Source organism: Sorex fumeus, unplaced genomic scaffold, assembly GCF_029834395.1.
Source record: "Sorex fumeus unplaced genomic scaffold, SorFum_2.1 ptg000055l, whole genome shotgun sequence".
NCBI lineage: Eukaryota > Metazoa > Chordata > Mammalia > Eulipotyphla > Soricidae > Sorex > Sorex fumeus.
In genome coordinates this window covers 11450033-11467505 of record NW_026606112.1, presented here as the reverse complement: position 1 = coordinate 11467505, position 17473 = coordinate 11450033, and the positions used below count along the sequence as shown (strand labels likewise).

At 39.8% G+C, this 17473-nt stretch overlaps 1 protein-coding gene across 8 annotated transcripts in view; it reads left to right on the top strand.

The window, feature by feature from the left end:
* PCDH7 (protocadherin 7) overlaps positions 1-17473 on the top strand; it is a 447959-nt gene continuing 430486 nt past the window's right edge. For 7 of the 8 annotated variants that reach the window (XM_056125605.1, XM_056125604.1, XM_056125603.1 and 4 more), the window contains exon 1: positions 1-3332. In XM_056125605.1, the coding sequence (XP_055981580.1) occupies positions 156-3332 (3177 nt within the window). In that variant the 5' untranslated portion in view covers positions 1-155. Of the gene's footprint in view, positions 3333-9580; positions 9831-17473 lie in introns of those variants that run through there. The other variant, XM_056125609.1, reaches the window with a different exon arrangement.

The following is a 17473-nucleotide window of genomic DNA, read 5'->3' as shown; positions in this document are numbered from 1 at the left end:
CCCCTCCCTCCCTCCTCCTCTCCCTCTCGCTCCTTCCTTTCCCGGAGAGGGGAGAGGACTGAGAGGAGGGCGGGCGGGCGGCCGGCCCCGGAGGAGGGGGGGCTCCGAGCGGGGACTGTGACTAGAAGGAGCAGTAGCAGCAGCAGCACGAGAAGATGCTGAGGATGCGGACCACCGGGTGGGCGCGCGGCTGGTGCCTGAGCTGCTGCCTCCTCTTGCCGCTCTCGCTCAGCCTGGCGGCGGCCAAGCAACTCCTCCGGTACCGGCTGGCCGAGGAGGGCCCGGCCGACGTTCGCATCGGCAACGTCGCCTCGGACCTGGGCATCGTGACCGGCTCCGGGGAGGTGACTTTCAGCCTGGAATCGGGTTCGGAGTACCTGAAGATCGACAACCTCACGGGCGAGCTGAGCACCAGCGAGCGGCGCATCGACCGCGAGAAGTTGCCCCAGTGTCAGATGATCTTCGACGAGAACGAGTGCTTCTTGGACTTCGAGGTGTCGGTGATCGGGCCGTCGCAGAGCTGGGTGGACCTGTTCGAGGGTCGGGTCATCGTGCTGGACATCAACGACAACACGCCCACCTTCCCGTCGCCGGTGCTCACGCTCACCGTGGAGGAGAACCGGCCGGTGGGCACGCTCTACCTGCTGCCCACCGCCACCGACCGCGACTTCGGCCGCAACGGCATCGAGCGCTACGAGCTGCTCCAGGAGCCCGGGGGCGGCGGCGGCGGCGAGGGCCGGCGCCCCGGGGCTGCCGACAGCGCCCCCTACCCCGGGGGCGGCGGGAACGGCGCCGGCGGCGGCTCCAAGCGGCGGCTGGACTCGCCCGAGGGCGGCGGCGGCAGCGGCACCAGCCCCGGCGGCGGCGGCGGCGGCCGGAGCAGCGTGTTTGAACTGCAGGTGGCCGACACCCCGGATGGCGAGAAGCAGCCGCAGCTGATCGTGAAGGGGGCGCTGGACCGCGAGCAGCGCGACTCGTACGAGCTGACCCTGCGGGTGCGTGACGGCGGCGAGCCGCCCCGCTCCTCGCAGGCTATCCTGCGGGTGCTCATCACCGACGTGAACGACAACAGCCCCCGCTTCGAGAAGAGCGTGTACGAGGCCGACCTAGCGGAGAACAGCGCCCCGGGCACCCCCATCCTGCAGCTGCGGGCCGCCGATCTGGACGTGGGGGTCAACGGGCAGATCGAGTACGTGTTCGGCGCCGCCACCGAGTCCGTGCGGCGGCTGCTGCGCCTCGACGAGACCTCGGGCTGGCTCAGCGTCCTGCACCGCATCGACCGCGAGGAGGTCAACCAGCTGCGCTTCACCGTCATGGCCCGCGACCGCGGGCAGCCCCCCAAGACCGACAAGGCCACGGTGGTGCTCAACATCAAGGACGAGAACGACAACGTGCCGTCCATCGAGATCCGCAAGATCGGCCGCATCCCCCTCAAGGACGGGGTGGCCAACGTGGCCGAGGACGTGCTGGTCGACACGCCCATCGCCCTGGTGCAGGTGTCGGACCGAGATCAAGGCGAGAACGGGGTGGTCACCTGCACCGTGGTGGGCGACGTGCCCTTCCAGCTCAAGCCGGCCAGCGACACCGAGGGCGACCAGAACAAGAAGAAGTACTTCCTGCACACCTCTGCCCCGCTGGACTATGAGACCACCCGGGAGTTCAATGTGGTCATCGTGGCGGTGGACTCGGGCAGCCCCAGCCTCTCCAGCAACAATTCCCTGATTGTCAAGGTGGGGGACACCAACGACAACCCGCCCGTCTTCGGCCAGTCCGTGGTGGAAGTGTACTTCCCTGAGAACAACATCCCCGGGGAGAGGGTGGCCACTGTGCTGGCCACCGACGCGGACAGCGGGAAGAACGCAGAGATCGCCTACTCTCTGGACTCCTCCGTGCTGGGGATCTTCGCCATCGACCCCGATTCCGGGGACATCCTGGTCAACACCGTGCTGGACCGCGAGCAGACAGACAGGTATGAGTTTAAAGTGAATGCCAAAGACAAAGGCGTGCCCGTTCTGCAGGGCAGCACCAGGGTGATCGTGCAGGTGGCTGACAAGAATGACAATGACCCTAAGTTTATGCAGGACGTCTTTACCTTTTATGTGAAAGAAAACTTACAGCCCAACAGCCCCGTGGGCATGGTCACGGTGATGGACGCTGACAAGGGGCGCAACGCAGAGATGAGCTTGTATATAGAGGAGAACAGTAACATCTTTTCCATTGAAAATGACACGGGGACCATTTACTCCACCATGTCTTTTGACCGGGAACACCAGACCACCTACACCTTCCGAGTCAAAGCTGTGGATGGGGGAGATCCCCCTCGATCGGCCACTGCCACCGTTTCTCTCTTTGTGATGGATGAGAATGACAATGCCCCCACGGTCACCCTTCCAAGAAATATTTCCTATATTTTACTGCCGCCTTCGAGTAATGTCAGAACAGTCGTAGCTACAGTGTTGGCAACAGACAGTGATGATGGTATCAATGCAGATCTTAACTATAGCATTGTGGGAGGGAATCCCTTCAAGCTCTTTGAGATTGATGCCACTAGTGGTGTGGTTTCCTTAGTGGGCAAACTCACCCAGAAGCATTACGGCTTGCACAGGTTGGTGGTGCAAGTGAATGACAGTGGGCAGCCTTCCCAGTCCACCACAACTCTAGTGCATGTGTTTGTCAATGAGAGTGTTTCCAATGCCACCGTGATTGACTCCCAGATAGCCAGAAGTTTGCACACTCCGCTCACCCAGGATATAGCTGGTGACCCCAGCTATGAAATGAGCAAACAGAGACTCAGTATCGTCATCGGGGTGGTAGCTGGAATTATGACGGTGATTCTCATAATCTTAATTGTAGTGATGGCAAGGTACTGCAGGTCCAAAAATAAGAACGGCTATGAAGCAGGCAAGAAAGATCATGAAGACTTTTTTACACCCCAACAGCATGACAAATCTAAAAAGCCTAAAAAAGACAAGAAAAATAAAAAGTCAAAGCAGCCTCTCTACAGCAGCATTGTCACTGTAGAAGCTTCTAAACCAAATGGACAGAGGTATGACAGTGTCAATGAGAAGCTCTCAGACAGCCCCAGCATGGGGCGGTACCGGTCAGTGAATGGTGGGCCTGGAAGTCCTGACCTGGCCAGGCATTACAAATCGAGTTCCCCATTGCCCACTGTCCAGCTTCACCCCCAGTCACCAACTGCAGGAAAAAAACACCAGGCCGTACAAGATCTACCACCAGCCAACACATTTGTGGGAGCAGGAGACAACATTTCCATTGGATCAGATCACTGCTCCGAATACAGCTGTCAAACCAATAACAAGTACAGCAAACAGGTAAGATGTATCCCAGATATACTGAACTATCCCAGAGAGAGTTAAGAACTCAGAGCCAGAGCATAGTCTGTGAAGCATTGTGTTCTCAGTTTGAAAGCTATTATTTTAAAATGTATTGGCAGGGACTGAATGTTATTTCAGCACCTTTAATTTGGTCAAGGCTGCCTCTGCCAGGTGGGCCCCTGCAGTCTGCAGGTTAGACCTCTCTTTACCAAACTACCAAAGCAAACATTCAAAGTAAGCAGTGGTTTGTTCTTCTCTTTATACTTCACAGTCGTAATTTGTCCTGCACCTTCTGTTTTCTCAGTGACTGTGTATATATTGTTTGGATGGTTAGCTTTAACTTGCAATTTTTTTTTTTTATCTGTGGCTACGGAGTGGAGTAACTGCATCCAGAGAGAAAATTTGTGATGTTACTACTAGCATCTGTGCAAATTGAACACTATAAAAGTTTTAGCTGTGTTATGCATTATGCAAGATTTTATAGCTAAGTCAAAGCTGATTCATGCAAATGTAGTGCCAAATCTGAGATATTGAAGTATTGATTACCTTGACAAAATTGCAAGTTTAAGATAAATATTTGATGATGCGTAAATTTTATGTAAAATTGTATTTTTAATACCTCAGTAGCTGCTGCAATGAGATTTCTATAAGGATATATAGCCATCATTTAAACTCCCTGTGTTTAGTTTTTTAAGTTTATGAGTGAAAGAAAACTGCAAGAATCATTTCTTATTTAAGTGGAGCAACAAAATGTTCAAATCTGAGATACTTGGTATGCATTGTGACATATTGAGACTATAAAGGTTCTATGGAATATTTGACACGTGAGTGAAATATACTGTAAAACAGTGTTATATATAATGTATGCGTGTATATGCATATGCATGTGTATATTCTGAGATGTGCTTCAGAAAGTATATAATTCAATTTTGAAGTTTTCTTGTATGAGACATGTAATATCATAGTTAACTTTTTATACTCACCGAAGTTTGAAGCATAGCAGAGAGCATGTTTTGTGTCTAACATCTTAACAACTTTGCTGATAAAACAGTTTTTGCAAGACTCATCTCAAAAAAAGATATGTATGTATGCCAAATAATATCGATTAATAGTTTTTCTATAAAATATGCTTTATATGTGAAATGTGTAAACTTATTATTTAGGCAAAGGAAAAGTTATATTTTAGCCACTTAAGACATTGATGGGATCATAAAGATAGTATTGAAGCGAGAATAACTTTGTACTGTTTTTATAATTTAAGTACCTATCATTCTAAAGAAATGTTTGTGTCTACTGTAGTTTATTATAGAAATTTAAATATGGAAAATGGAAAATAGATTTAATATGCTTTTTTAGTTAAAAATGAAAACACAGCTTTGAACTACAATGTGTTAAATGGATTTCCAAATTAATATTTTGATGCACATGAGCCTAAGTTATTTCATTGAAGTGGAATTCAAATGCAAAGTATGTACCTGTTGTGTTACTGCTTTATCTGGAATTAGAGTCAGATAATTAGTTTGTTTTATGTTCTTTACTTTTTGTTTTTTTTTTTGTTTTTGGTGTTTTATCAGTTTTGTAATCAAGCACCATTTCAGTTAAAATACCAGCACTTCCTATAAGACTACTTTTGAACCCCTATAATTAGGTTGAGATATGCAGAATTTTCCCTAGAAAATAACTTGCAAAGAGACCTTCCTACAGAATGTTATTTTTTCATCCATCATTATAATGGGACTGTTTGCCCTTTGGTTGAGTGTCTTTGCATTCTAAACTTTATCATACCAAACTTTAGAGTGGACATATACAATGAGTTCTTTTCTATATTTTATGCAAGTACTTCACATATTCTGTCACTTCAGTTTTATTTGACTCATCAAATAGAATTAGACCTATATTCTTGAAAATTTGAGATAGCTAATATCAAGATTGTAGGCATCTGTAAAGAAGACCAACTGATATACCTAAAAATAACACAATGTATGGTGTTAATCTCTTAACTAGCAAAGAAATTCATACATCAAAAGAGAAAACCTGCAGAGTAATTGGAATAAATTACGCAATTTGCTCAAAGTGATTCTGAGGAAACTTATATGCCTTTGGGAATTGAAAAAATACAGTTTTAACCACAATAAATAGCTACAATGAATGAAATAGAGACAATGAAATAGAAACAATAAGACACATCACCCTTAATGTAATCAGTAACAGTAATTGATACCTTCATCCTCTCAATATTCCTGTTAGGGGACAAAGGATCCATTTTCAAAGTTGCCTTCTGTTTACACATGTCATAATATGGTCTTTTTGTGTTCTGAGTTTTGTTCAACCATAAGTAGATGGCGTTCTATTTTTATTTTTAACAAAAATGTTGCCTCACTCTTGACACAACTTCTCAACTGTATTTTCTTTATTTAAACATGTGTGAAAGAACACTGGTTTTGTTTAAGCTCCTCACCTGACCCCAACACATACACTCTCTCTTTAGTTTCTCTCTTTTCATCTCCGTCTGTATGTCTGTCTCTCTGTCTCTCTCTGTCTCTCTCTCTCTGTCTCTGTCTCTGTCTCTCTCTCTCTCTCTCTCTCTCTCTCTCTCTCTCACACACACACACACACACACACACAATCACACACACGGGATACTGAACTCATCTATGGAAAACCTTAAGGATTCCTATATTTTCAATTCCTTATATTAGAAATGAATTACAATTCTGAGATTGCATTTGATGCAATTTATTTTACTTTTGATTTTCCTTCATTGCTTTATATTAACTCCTTCACCTGAAAAGCAAATAAAGTTACAGTGTTCTTATTTTTGTGAGAATTGAAGTGTTCCCCTTTAGCCCTATTAGGAATATTTTCAGAAGTAAAGCAGCTTTGTCTAAATAAAAGTTTGTAAATGTGTTCCCACCCCCCTTTCCTTTTGGTTTGTTCCTACAGGCTAGAGACTTTCAAATCCTTCTTCTATAGTTACTGTTTGACAGAAAGTAGGTGATTTGTGCTGCAGAGTTGCTGAATTTATTTCTGAAATCCACACAATAAGAAAACTGGTGATGTAGCCCAGGTTTTCATAGTTCTGACCTTTGCAGTTCAAATAAAAGCTTTTGCTCTCAACTAATTAATGTGTTTGTTGAGCAAAAGTGGATCATTGGCAGTATTAGTGAGAGTTAGTGCTCACCTCTCTATTTCATTCTCCCTTTGCTTGGGAAAACAGGGCTTGTTGATTGTTAAAGGTTTGTGACCTGGAAGTACAACTGTGCTTTTGATTTGTAAAATAAAGTCAGAAGCATTCTGTATTGTTTTCCTTTATTTTTAAATCCTTGGTGTTGATACATTTGCTATTTTTAATTTTAAAACATCCATAGATAGTATGAAGTGATCATATCCTTTTGCTTCTTATTCTCAAGTTGTGTTGAGCTTATCTTAGCCACGCTGTTATTTAGATAATGCTCTGGCAAGTAAATTTTTATTGTATTTTGTAAATGGAAAGTAAAGTACTTTATTTTTGGCAAGAATATAAAAGCTACAGCCTGAATAAACACTAATCTAAAATCCATTTGTACCTGATCCTGAAGTGCTGAAGGAACATTACTGTCAAATCCAGTTACAGGTTCCCTTATGCAAGGAACTGCTGAATGTAGTCTGAGTAACTTTCTCCTTAATTGATCAAATCGTGTTCAATACACTCATCATATAATAGTAAAAATTGGCCCAAATTACTTACTAAATAACTTACACTTTATTTGCAAATTGATGACGTGTCATCTATTAGAGTCCTAAGAATAAAAAAATTAAATAAGCAATTTATTTGTGTATGTATAACATGCATGGATATAAAACAGTAAAAACGCTTTTCCATAATAATGTCAGCCATAGCTTACAGTTTTAATTCTTTAAGCATAATTTTTACTATATGGTCTTCCAGGCTTTAGTCAAGAACACTTTCAGGAGACACAATTAATCTACTTACTTTGGGATTTCTGTTGCATTTGGCTTGATAGCATAGCCAGGATCATGAAAGTTAGGTCAATGACTTTAGTTATCTGCTAAAGCATATTACTTGGATCTCTGGATGTTTGTGAAAAGAAGAGTCTTCTGATTTGAATATGCAAATTTTATGGAAGTCTGGTCTGACAGGGTTGACCTTATCTCAATTTTGTCCTAATGAATGACTTAGATGTAAGACAACAGCCAATTTAAAGATTCCAAGTAAATCATGTAGCTGAATAAATATAGCAAAATCACTCTGATCATCTTATCTTTAACTAGAGTACATATTTCATGGGTAGAAAAGAATATACATGGTATACATCAACAACCTCTCTCATGGTTTCCCTCTTGTTTCTATGCATCTCACTTTCTCTCTCTTCACACATACAAACACATATAAATAAAGGTTCCATACAAGCCAAATGTGGCTTCATGAGGTGGTTACTAAAATAATTTTGATATTCTCATACAAATATGTAAACATATTTAAAATTTAAATGCATATAGACTAAACACATGACATCAGAATCAACAACCTAGGGTCGTTTTCTTAATCTAAAATCATTGAAGTCATCACTTTTAAGAATAAAAAGGCAACAACCAAACTAGTTTCCTCAATTTATAGGAGAGGAGGGAGACTTTGCCATAGCCTGAAAAAGCAGATTGACTAAAATCACATTGTCAATGCCATCAGGATTATCAAAATTATATGGATGATGTGTGGCAGGATTCTAAGTTGTGGGATGCAGAGTACACTGTTCTTTTCTGCTTGCCAACCTACCTGTAGGGGGAAAATAAAAGTTCTCAAATTTTCTGCTTGTATTTCATATAAGTAGCAACAGAGATCTGTTGACATTTACTTGTGACTTTATAATATATATTTTACTATAAAGACTGATATTTTTACAAGTCTGCATTAAGCTCTGTTTTTAACCACAAAAATATGAGGAAATTATAGTTTACAGTTTAAAGAATTTAAAAATAAATTGATAGTTATTTTACCATTAAGTAAGACTAATTTATGTCATTCATTATTAAACAAAAGCATGGATTTGATCATATAATCAACAAGTTAATGGATATAATTTTTGATTTTTTCAAAACAATGACAACTCTGTAAGAACCAATCAAGCATTTAGTATATTCTAAATTAAAACTTTTACATGAAATGTATAAAACCTCTTTATATATCATGTTTGAAACTTCATATTTTTATTTTAACTGGATCATTTTCACCTCTCCATCAATATTGATCATTTTTAGTTCTGGTTCCTAGGCAGCTTTGCATTAGCGCTTGTTAGGCACTCATTGCTGTAGTAGAATCCATAACAAAATTTTCATACCAGTTTCTCCTTAATATTTATTTTCTAGCAAACGTTTTAGAAGACTGTAACATTGCATTATTTTTCAGTTTTGTGACTAAGTAGTCCAGGAATTCTCAGTAAAGGGTATTTGAGCCAAAATTTACAGGTTGACAAAACATAGTTAATTTTATGAATTTCAAAATGTACCTGAGCTATTTTAAGAAACTAAATATAATGTGATAAAATCATTGTTTCACCAAAGTCACCTATGCTATGATTAGACATTCTAACAGTGTTCCCAGGAAAAGGGTGGTTGTGAAATTTCTGTAGAATTATTTAGTCAAATAATTGTTTCAAGTATTTATGTTTAAACTGTACGTAATCAGTTTCTGGACTAAGTAAGACTCCTTGTTCGTTTATTTACTATGACTCTAGGCATAGTAAGATCTGTGCACATATATCTTGAGTCAGCGTTGCTTTGCTTTCTTATTTATTTTAAAAGCCCTTAGAATCTTTTTCTAAACAGGGACTCTGTTTCGGAACATTACACAGTGCTTTATTTAGCATTAGTGTTGTGGGAGAAATCACATTTCAAGAAGAATTGAGCTGAAACCTCTAAAACTAATCTTAATTATCACTTCTGGTGAATTAATGTTTTAAAGGCAGAATAAAGGTTTATTTTCAGGAATGTAGCGATGTTTGTATTGAACTCTAATCCTGTGTACAAACAAAAAACTATTAAGGCTTTCGAGTAGAATTCTTCTGACAAGTTAAACCCCCTCCCAATTCTGCGCATATTTATTATTTACAAACACATAATTTGCAAATAAAAATTCTCAACTCCAAATCCTCTACCACTGAATTCCAATTGGGTGTAAAACATTTGCAAGAATTTCTTCATTGCGTTTTTTTTTTGAAGTGTATAAATTTTTATTTTGCTTCTTTCAGATGCGTCTACATCCATACATAACTGTGTTTGGCTGAATTCCACTCTAATATGATGCTCCATTATGCACCATATGAGATGACCTTGCTACTTCGAAAGCTGCTGGAGCCTACCGTTGGCCGTGGGGTGTCAGCCAATCACTACTTCCTCCACTTGTTGTGCATTTGATTTTTTTCTTTCTCGTTTCAGAAAGATTAGTATTGAATAAACGTATAAAAGAAACAGTATTAATAAAGAAATATGTTGCTAACATATATATATAAAATTTTATTCTCAAAGAGGTGGTTAGTAAAAACAAAGTAGTGAGATAAAAAAAAATATGACCCAAAAGAATACTTAGCGATAATTTTAAGATGTTGGCCTTGTGTGAATCAAAGGAAATTAAATCTTTTAACTTTGTCTACACTACATTAAATACCACTTTGAATAAAAAAAACCTAAATTGATCACTATGTTTGCAGTGTTAAATTAACAACAACTCATTCGGTCTAGAGTGTCCTGTTATTGTGATGAAGACTGTGTCTTACTCATGTTGTATGTGTATCCCTAATGCCACTGTGTATGTTTGTGTTTGTTTCCCCACTTGTGAGAGCAAGGAGTTAGGTTAGGAGTTTTGAAGAATATTTTCTGTAGGGGCAGGGGAGATAGTACAGCTGATAGGGTGTTTGTCTTGCATGCAAGTCACTCTGGTGCCATGCTTGGCACCTCAAATGGTTCCCTAACCCTCCAGGGATGATTCCTGAGCACACAGCCAGGAGAAAGCCCTGAGCACTGTCAAGTATTCCCACACATATTTACAGATATATATATATATACATATATATAGTTTATATATATCACATGTAAACAAATTTTGGTTTTGTTTTATATCCATATATGTATGTATGTATATATATATATATATATATATTCAGTGTTGAAATATCAATCAATATGTAGAATTTTCAAGGTTTTTTCCTTTTTTTGAAGAGGGAATATAATTTTTAAAAGAAAATTTACAACCTTTTAGGTATATTTACTAAAGTTACCATCCTTCATGTGCTGGAGCTATAACACAGCAGGTAGGGCATTTGCCTTGCACGCAGCTGACACAGCAGACCCAGGTTTGATTCCTCTGCCCCTCTCGGAGAGCCCAGAAAGCTATCGAGAGTATCTTGCCTGCACAGCATAGCCTGGAAAGCTACCCGTGATGTATTCAATATGCTAAACACAGTCACAAGTTTCACAATGTTACTGGGCCCGCTCAAGCAAGTCGGTGAACAACAGGAGGACAGTGACAGTGACCATACTTTATATTCAGGAGGAATATGTCACATTCTATTTCGATGGATTGTGCTTATGTCCATTTTTTTTCTATTTTATTTAAGATAGCATAAGCTAAAGAACTTCTGAGAATTTTAGCTTTTTGAATCTTCTTGAGTGTGTGGCTGAAATTTAGTGATAGCTTATGCATGTCAAGAAATGATTTTGATGATATAATTTTATGTTGGTATATTTGTATATTTGTCTTCATTTGTTATGTTGTATTGTTTATGTGCCTAAAATAAATATTCCGTTATATATTTTAATAATTTTATCATATATTACCATATTATCTGCCCTATTAAAGCTTTTTCCAAGCTTTGAAATACTGGTAGGAATTACAAATCCTCACATTTATGTAGTTATTATCAATACAAAGCTCGTAGAAAAAGGAAATAAATAGAACAAATGATGTAATGAGATAGGAAATACAATCTAACAGATGTAGATATGTATATATACATATATTTAGATATATTTAAATATGTCAGGATTTTTATTCTATATATTCTTTAAATTTTGCCAAAAATAAATTTTAAACTATTATTGACACTATAATAAAATTCCTGAATAAAGTTTAATTGTTTTTACTTCTCATTTTGTTTTGAGCAAAAGGATGGCAGTAAGAAAAAAGAATTCTTTCTACTTTCTGCTTCTTGAAAAAGTCATTTCTTCATCCCAGGTAGTAAATTTCCTTAGACTAACTATCAATCTTATCACAACTCACATCAACTCAAACACAAATTATAGATAAAATGTGCCATATCTTAAGACAGTTTAATGTAGGTCTGCATGGAAAAGGATAGTTGTGAATGACCTGACAAGAAAGAACATTGGAAGCTCTTGGCATGCTTAGGATTGACACTAGTCACGCATGTTTACACAAGGAGAAAGATAGGAAAGAAAACCCCGAAAATTTCACCCATGAGAAAGTTTAAATAATATCTTGAACCATCATTCTTTTAGTGGTGTTTGCATGCATGTGTGTGTGTGTGTGTGTGTGTGTGTGTGTGTGTGTGTGTGTGCGTGTGTGTGTGTGTGTTCCTGAGCTTGGTCGTTATGTAAAAAAAGAATCTTCCAGTAGAAGCCATTGAAACGGATGAGAATCACCATCTAGGTTGCTGGGGGTGGGACAGTATGGCTTTATTATTATGAATGAAAAACAATGAATCAGAACAAAAAATGCGAGCTCTCCCACTGATTTTACTTAATCAGAATCATAAACAACATACTATCCCAGTATTTTTCCACAGCAGAAAAGTCTTGAAAATTATTAATGATTTAATTGTTAAAATTCCTCTGCTTTAATTGTTTTTTGTTGTTGTTGTTGTTGTTGTTTGTTTCTTTCTTTCTTTTACTTTTTGGGTCACACCTGGTGATGCACAGAGGTTACTCCTGGCTCATGCCCTCAGGAATTACTCCTGAAGGTGCTGGTGGACCATATGGGATGCTGATATCGAACCTGGGTCAGCTGCGTGCAAGGCAAATGCCTTATCCGCTGTGCTATCACTTCAGCCCCTGGTTTCGTTTTTAAAGGAAAACATCTAAAACTAGTGTGATTGTTTCCTTATCCAATCACAGATTTTCCCTCTTTCTCCTTACCTCCCACTCATTTTTTTCCACCTCACAGGTCATTATTGATATCCTTTCTATAATCAGAATTTTCTATTTGGGAGTGATTGCTTTTGGATCAATGGAGACGAAACAAATTACCCTCTACCTTATATATTTTAACTTTAAGTTATTTTATTTTAGCGACAAGAAAATAATTTATTCTCTATTACAAAACCTAAAGTGGAATGTGAAAATGTTAGAGATTACTTTTAACATATTTACTATCAAAACTGGTACCGAGTGTGCAAAGAGTAATGAAATTCCACATCATCCTGGAATTGTATCAAAGATTTGAGGCAGAAAAATGTTAGATGATATTTGCATCAGCATCTGAAATTTCAAAGCTTGAGTATTCTTGCTCATTTGGTCATCATAGCAATATCTAAAAATGAAAGCACAGTTATTATTCCTGAGATGAGGGGACTGAAGTAATGAAAGCTTTTCAGCTTCTGATAGTGCTATCCTATAAAGTCTTTGATGAAATTTCAGGTCAAAATTAAAAGAAAGAATGGGGGGTGGTTTATGAAATTTATCCTTTTAAATACACTATTTTCACACACACATGGGTAAATTTTTTCCAAAAGAATTCCTCAAAACAGACCCATCTTTACAACCTTTTTTTGGTAGTTACACACTTCACTTTATCCAAAACCATTTGCTGTGAGTGTAATTTAGAGATCTAATTAATTAACCTGTCTTGTAAACAACTTCTTTTGACCCTCACTTTATTTTTAATGCTATCCAAGGAAAAACTACCAAGTTCCTTGTGAAGCAGTTCCACAGTCTTAAACCTCTCTCTGGGAATGGTTTTCTATCAGTAACATTGCAAAAACACTTTTCTTTGATGTGTGTGATTGTTCTTATCCATTTAATTTAATAGGGAATGTGCTCATTTTCTATATCTTTACTGCTCTGTCCAAGGCTTTGGGTGTAATTAAAGTAATTAGTAGAGCAAGGCTCTTAGTTTTACTGAGAGATCCATGCAAAAATAATATATGCATAAAGCGAAAGATATTTGAAACTCTGAAAGATTAGCTCAAAGTTGGCCTTGTTCATCATGGTACTCCGGGTTCTTACTAGAGTAGTCAGCATTTAAGGATGTTCATAAATATTCGGTAAGCAAATGAACAAAGAATCTGGACTTTGGTAGTAGGTATCAAGAAAATCCACCCAGGGGGTCACAGGAATCTGGTGAGGCCACCCTTTTTCAGACACTGATAACATTCTAATTGTTATATTCTTTCCTTGCTGGGTAGATTTCTCCATGATGAAAAGTGACCCGCTGAGTTTGATAGAGACCCTGCCTTCTCTGTGTGCTGTGTGACTTGTTTCAGAGTAAATGAGCAATTCTCTGATTTTCCCTCATTCCTTCTCTGTGGTGGTTCTGTGAACATAGCTCAAACTCAGCTAAAGCAAATGTTTAGGGCAAGGACCAGAGGCTTTGATCACATCTAGATTTATGATGTATTTGGAGTAGATATGAAGAAGCCTGCGAAGATCAGGGACTTTAGTATTTCTTGGAAGATCTTTAGCTAAGGACAAAAATGATACTTAGGTTCCAATGTAGCTGTGTGTTTCTGTGCTAGTTAATTCACATATTTTCACAGGTGTTAGAAATTCATGATTCAATTCATGCTTGGGGATAATGTCTAAATTTTCTTTTTATTCTGACTGCTTTTTTGTTGGTGTGTTTTTGTGTTTGAACCACACCTGGCTGTGCTCAGGGCTTACTGTTGATTGCAATCAGGGATCATTCCTGGAGGGGTTCAGGGGACCATGTTAGATGCAGGGGTTGTACAGGGAGAATCCAACCATGATTGACTGCATGCAAGGCATGCAAAACATATCTTGCCCCATAGCAAGCTTTTTAAAATTAAAAAAAAAGAGAATTTATTTATTATTTTGGGGGCCACATTCATGGGTGCTCGGGTTTATTTCTGACTCTGCATTCAGGAATCACTCCTGGCTTTGCTCTTCAGGCCATCTTGGTGTGCTGGGGATTAAACCCAAGTGGTCTCACAACAGACTGCCCACTGTACTTTCTGTTCTGCTCCAGAGGGAGCATTTCTTAAGCAAAACCCCAGCTTTTCTGTGAAGAGAGCATAGACTCAGCTAAGGAGAGAGTTCCTTTAGCTAAGGAAAAAGTAGTAGTAGTAGTAGTAGTAGTAGTAGTAGTAGTAGTAGTATAGGTAAAATCTGCCCCCTTGCTTGGAGAAAATGGACTGTAAGATTAGAAATAATTCACAACTCCAGAGCACTCCTTAGGAGCCCAGATATTCTAAGGAGCTCCTCTTTTAAATTGCAAATGACCTCTGAAGTAGTTCTATTCAGTCCTTGGCACTTCTGGGTATAAATTGCTTTAAGCAGATAACTAGGTCAGCACCTCCCTAAAATCAATAGTCCTTAAGAAACAAGGATTTTGATTAGGGCCTTCAGGGAAGATGAGCAGTATTCAGCAGCTTTGAAGACTGAGAACTCTGTTAAGGCACCAAGTGCTCAACTCCAGCTAAAAGTAATGGAGATAGAGTGAGATTGGATCAGAAAGGGGATACTCAGGCTTGACAAAGCAAAGGCCTGTGGTCTGAGTTAGGCCCAGAGTCCCAGGTGACCAGAATAGGATCCCACTAAATGCCATGGATTCATGATAGCATGATTAGCATCAAAAAGTGGTTACCATCCACTTCCTCCCATTTATTCAAGGGCTCCAACTCAGTGTTTTCTTTCTAGAATGTCTGGTTCACCTTTTCTGTCTTCACTCATTTTCTGTACATGTACTTTTGAGGAAAAAAAGGAAAGAAAAGAAAGGAAAAAATAGTGCCAATTTGATGGCAATATACTTGCCTTTCTATTAGTAATAATATTAAGTGTTGCCATAAGTAGTGACCACATTTTGCCATGTAGTTGCTTCTCAGAAAACCTGAGTTCTAAACCTGAATTTTTAACATGTGTTCCTGCTTCAGTTCTGAAGGCACAGGGTAGATTAAGCTACACAATTTCAAATTGGGAGTTCCTCACTCCAGTTTCTACTTTTTCATTATTGGTTCACTTCCCCAGCATCTCTTCCAACCCCCCCCCCCCCAAAAGGTGCCAGATAATATCTGCAAGAAAAAAAGTCTTTTGTTAACCAATTGTTTAAAATCTTTCCATTATCTTATTCTGGTGGTATCTTTCATGTGGTGAAAAAGAGGAGAGAAAATGACTTTTTGCCACAAGACAAATCATTTAGGAAGTTTCTCTACAATATGATGTTACCTGGACAACACCTAGAAAAATAAGGTCCATCACTGTATAACAGATGGTTCTTCTGCCATGAACTGTTTCCCGGGAATTTTAGTTTCATATTTCTTGCTCAATCTCTAACACCGACAACTACCTCTGTGCCTGTCACAGTTATAAGGGACCCAATGCATTTACTCATGTACCGCCTCAGTAAGGTGCTACCGTCAACATTGTTGTAGCACTGTAGCACTGTCTTCTGTTGTTCATCGATTTGCTCGAGCGGGCACCAGTAATGTCTCCATTGTGAGACTCGTTGTAGCTGTTTCGGCATATCTAATATGCCACATGGAGCTTGCCAGGCTCTGCTGCGCGGGCGGGATACTCTCAGTAGCTTGCAGACTCTTTGAGAGGGACGGAGGAATCAAACTGGGGGTCGGCCACCTGCAAGGCGAACACCCTACCCGCTGTGCTATCAGTCCAACCCATTATTGTACTATAGGAAAAAGACAGAAGCTCTCTTACCACAGGGAACTGATGCTACAAGAGGACAAAGCCCTTCCAAACCTGAGAATCCCTACTAGTGTATTAGTTTAATAGCTTAGAATTCTCATATTTCTGTATTTCAGCTTTTGCATGTATATAGACCTAATAAATCGTACCTGATATGTGTCTCCAGCAAGGTAAAGGGTCTGGATTAGTCTTGTAGGACCGGCCATAATAACACCAGCCACTGTGTTGCCTAGAGAACAGGAGTACTACTTTCTTTTCCCACCGCTCTGAAGTGTAGAACTGCTAGATCAAATTGCAATTTTGTTTCTAATGAAAGTTCTTTTCCTGCCTTGTCCTTGGCTGCCTCTTGCCTCACGCAGCTATTCCTCTTTCTGCTATCTTTACCTCTATTCTTCAGCAAACTGTGTTATCCTCTTCTTTAGACACCAAGCCCTATGTGTGATTAATTAGACAATTAACCAATTAATTACGATGCATTTGTTTCAACATAATTGTCCCTATAAAGGTACTATCTCCAAATGTATTCACATTTGAAACTGGGCCATCAACTTTGAGGACACACAATTCAGTTCATACTAAAAATGGTCCATTCTTGGTCCGAGCAAAAATCGGATCCTCCCTTTGCTCTAAATATATGACTAGTGACATTCTGTCAGTACAGTTGTGAAAAGTATCTCATACATTCATTTTTTTTTGCTTTTTTGGTCACATCCTACAATGCACAGGGGTTACTCTTGGCTCTGTGCTCAGGAATTACTCCCGGCAGTGCTCAAGGGACTATATGGGATGCTGGGAATCGAACCCCGGTCGGCTGTGTACAAGGCAAATGCCCTACCTGCTGTGCTTTCGCTCCAGCACCAATCTCATACATTTTTCATTTGTTCAATTTCCTCCAGTGGTTCTGGGGATCCAACCCAGAACCTGAGATGTCACAAAGAGGAAATAAACACTTTGTTACCACTGAGCCATATTATCGTCCCCTTTTTTCCATTTTAAAATAATTGTATTGGTATAAAAGGTATATTCATAGAAATATTCATTAAAATGGTTAAAAAATAAGCAATGGTCTACTTGCCATAGCTTTTTTAGAACACATGCAATTTGAAATTCATTTCTGAGCTTACTACATTTAACTTTTTATGCACATCACTGCATGTTTTCTGCCATTTCCATTTTCTCTGGATTTGTGGTTTTAAATAGGGTCTTAAGTTGTTTTAATTTTAACTTCTGATAAGTGCATGTAGTTATAC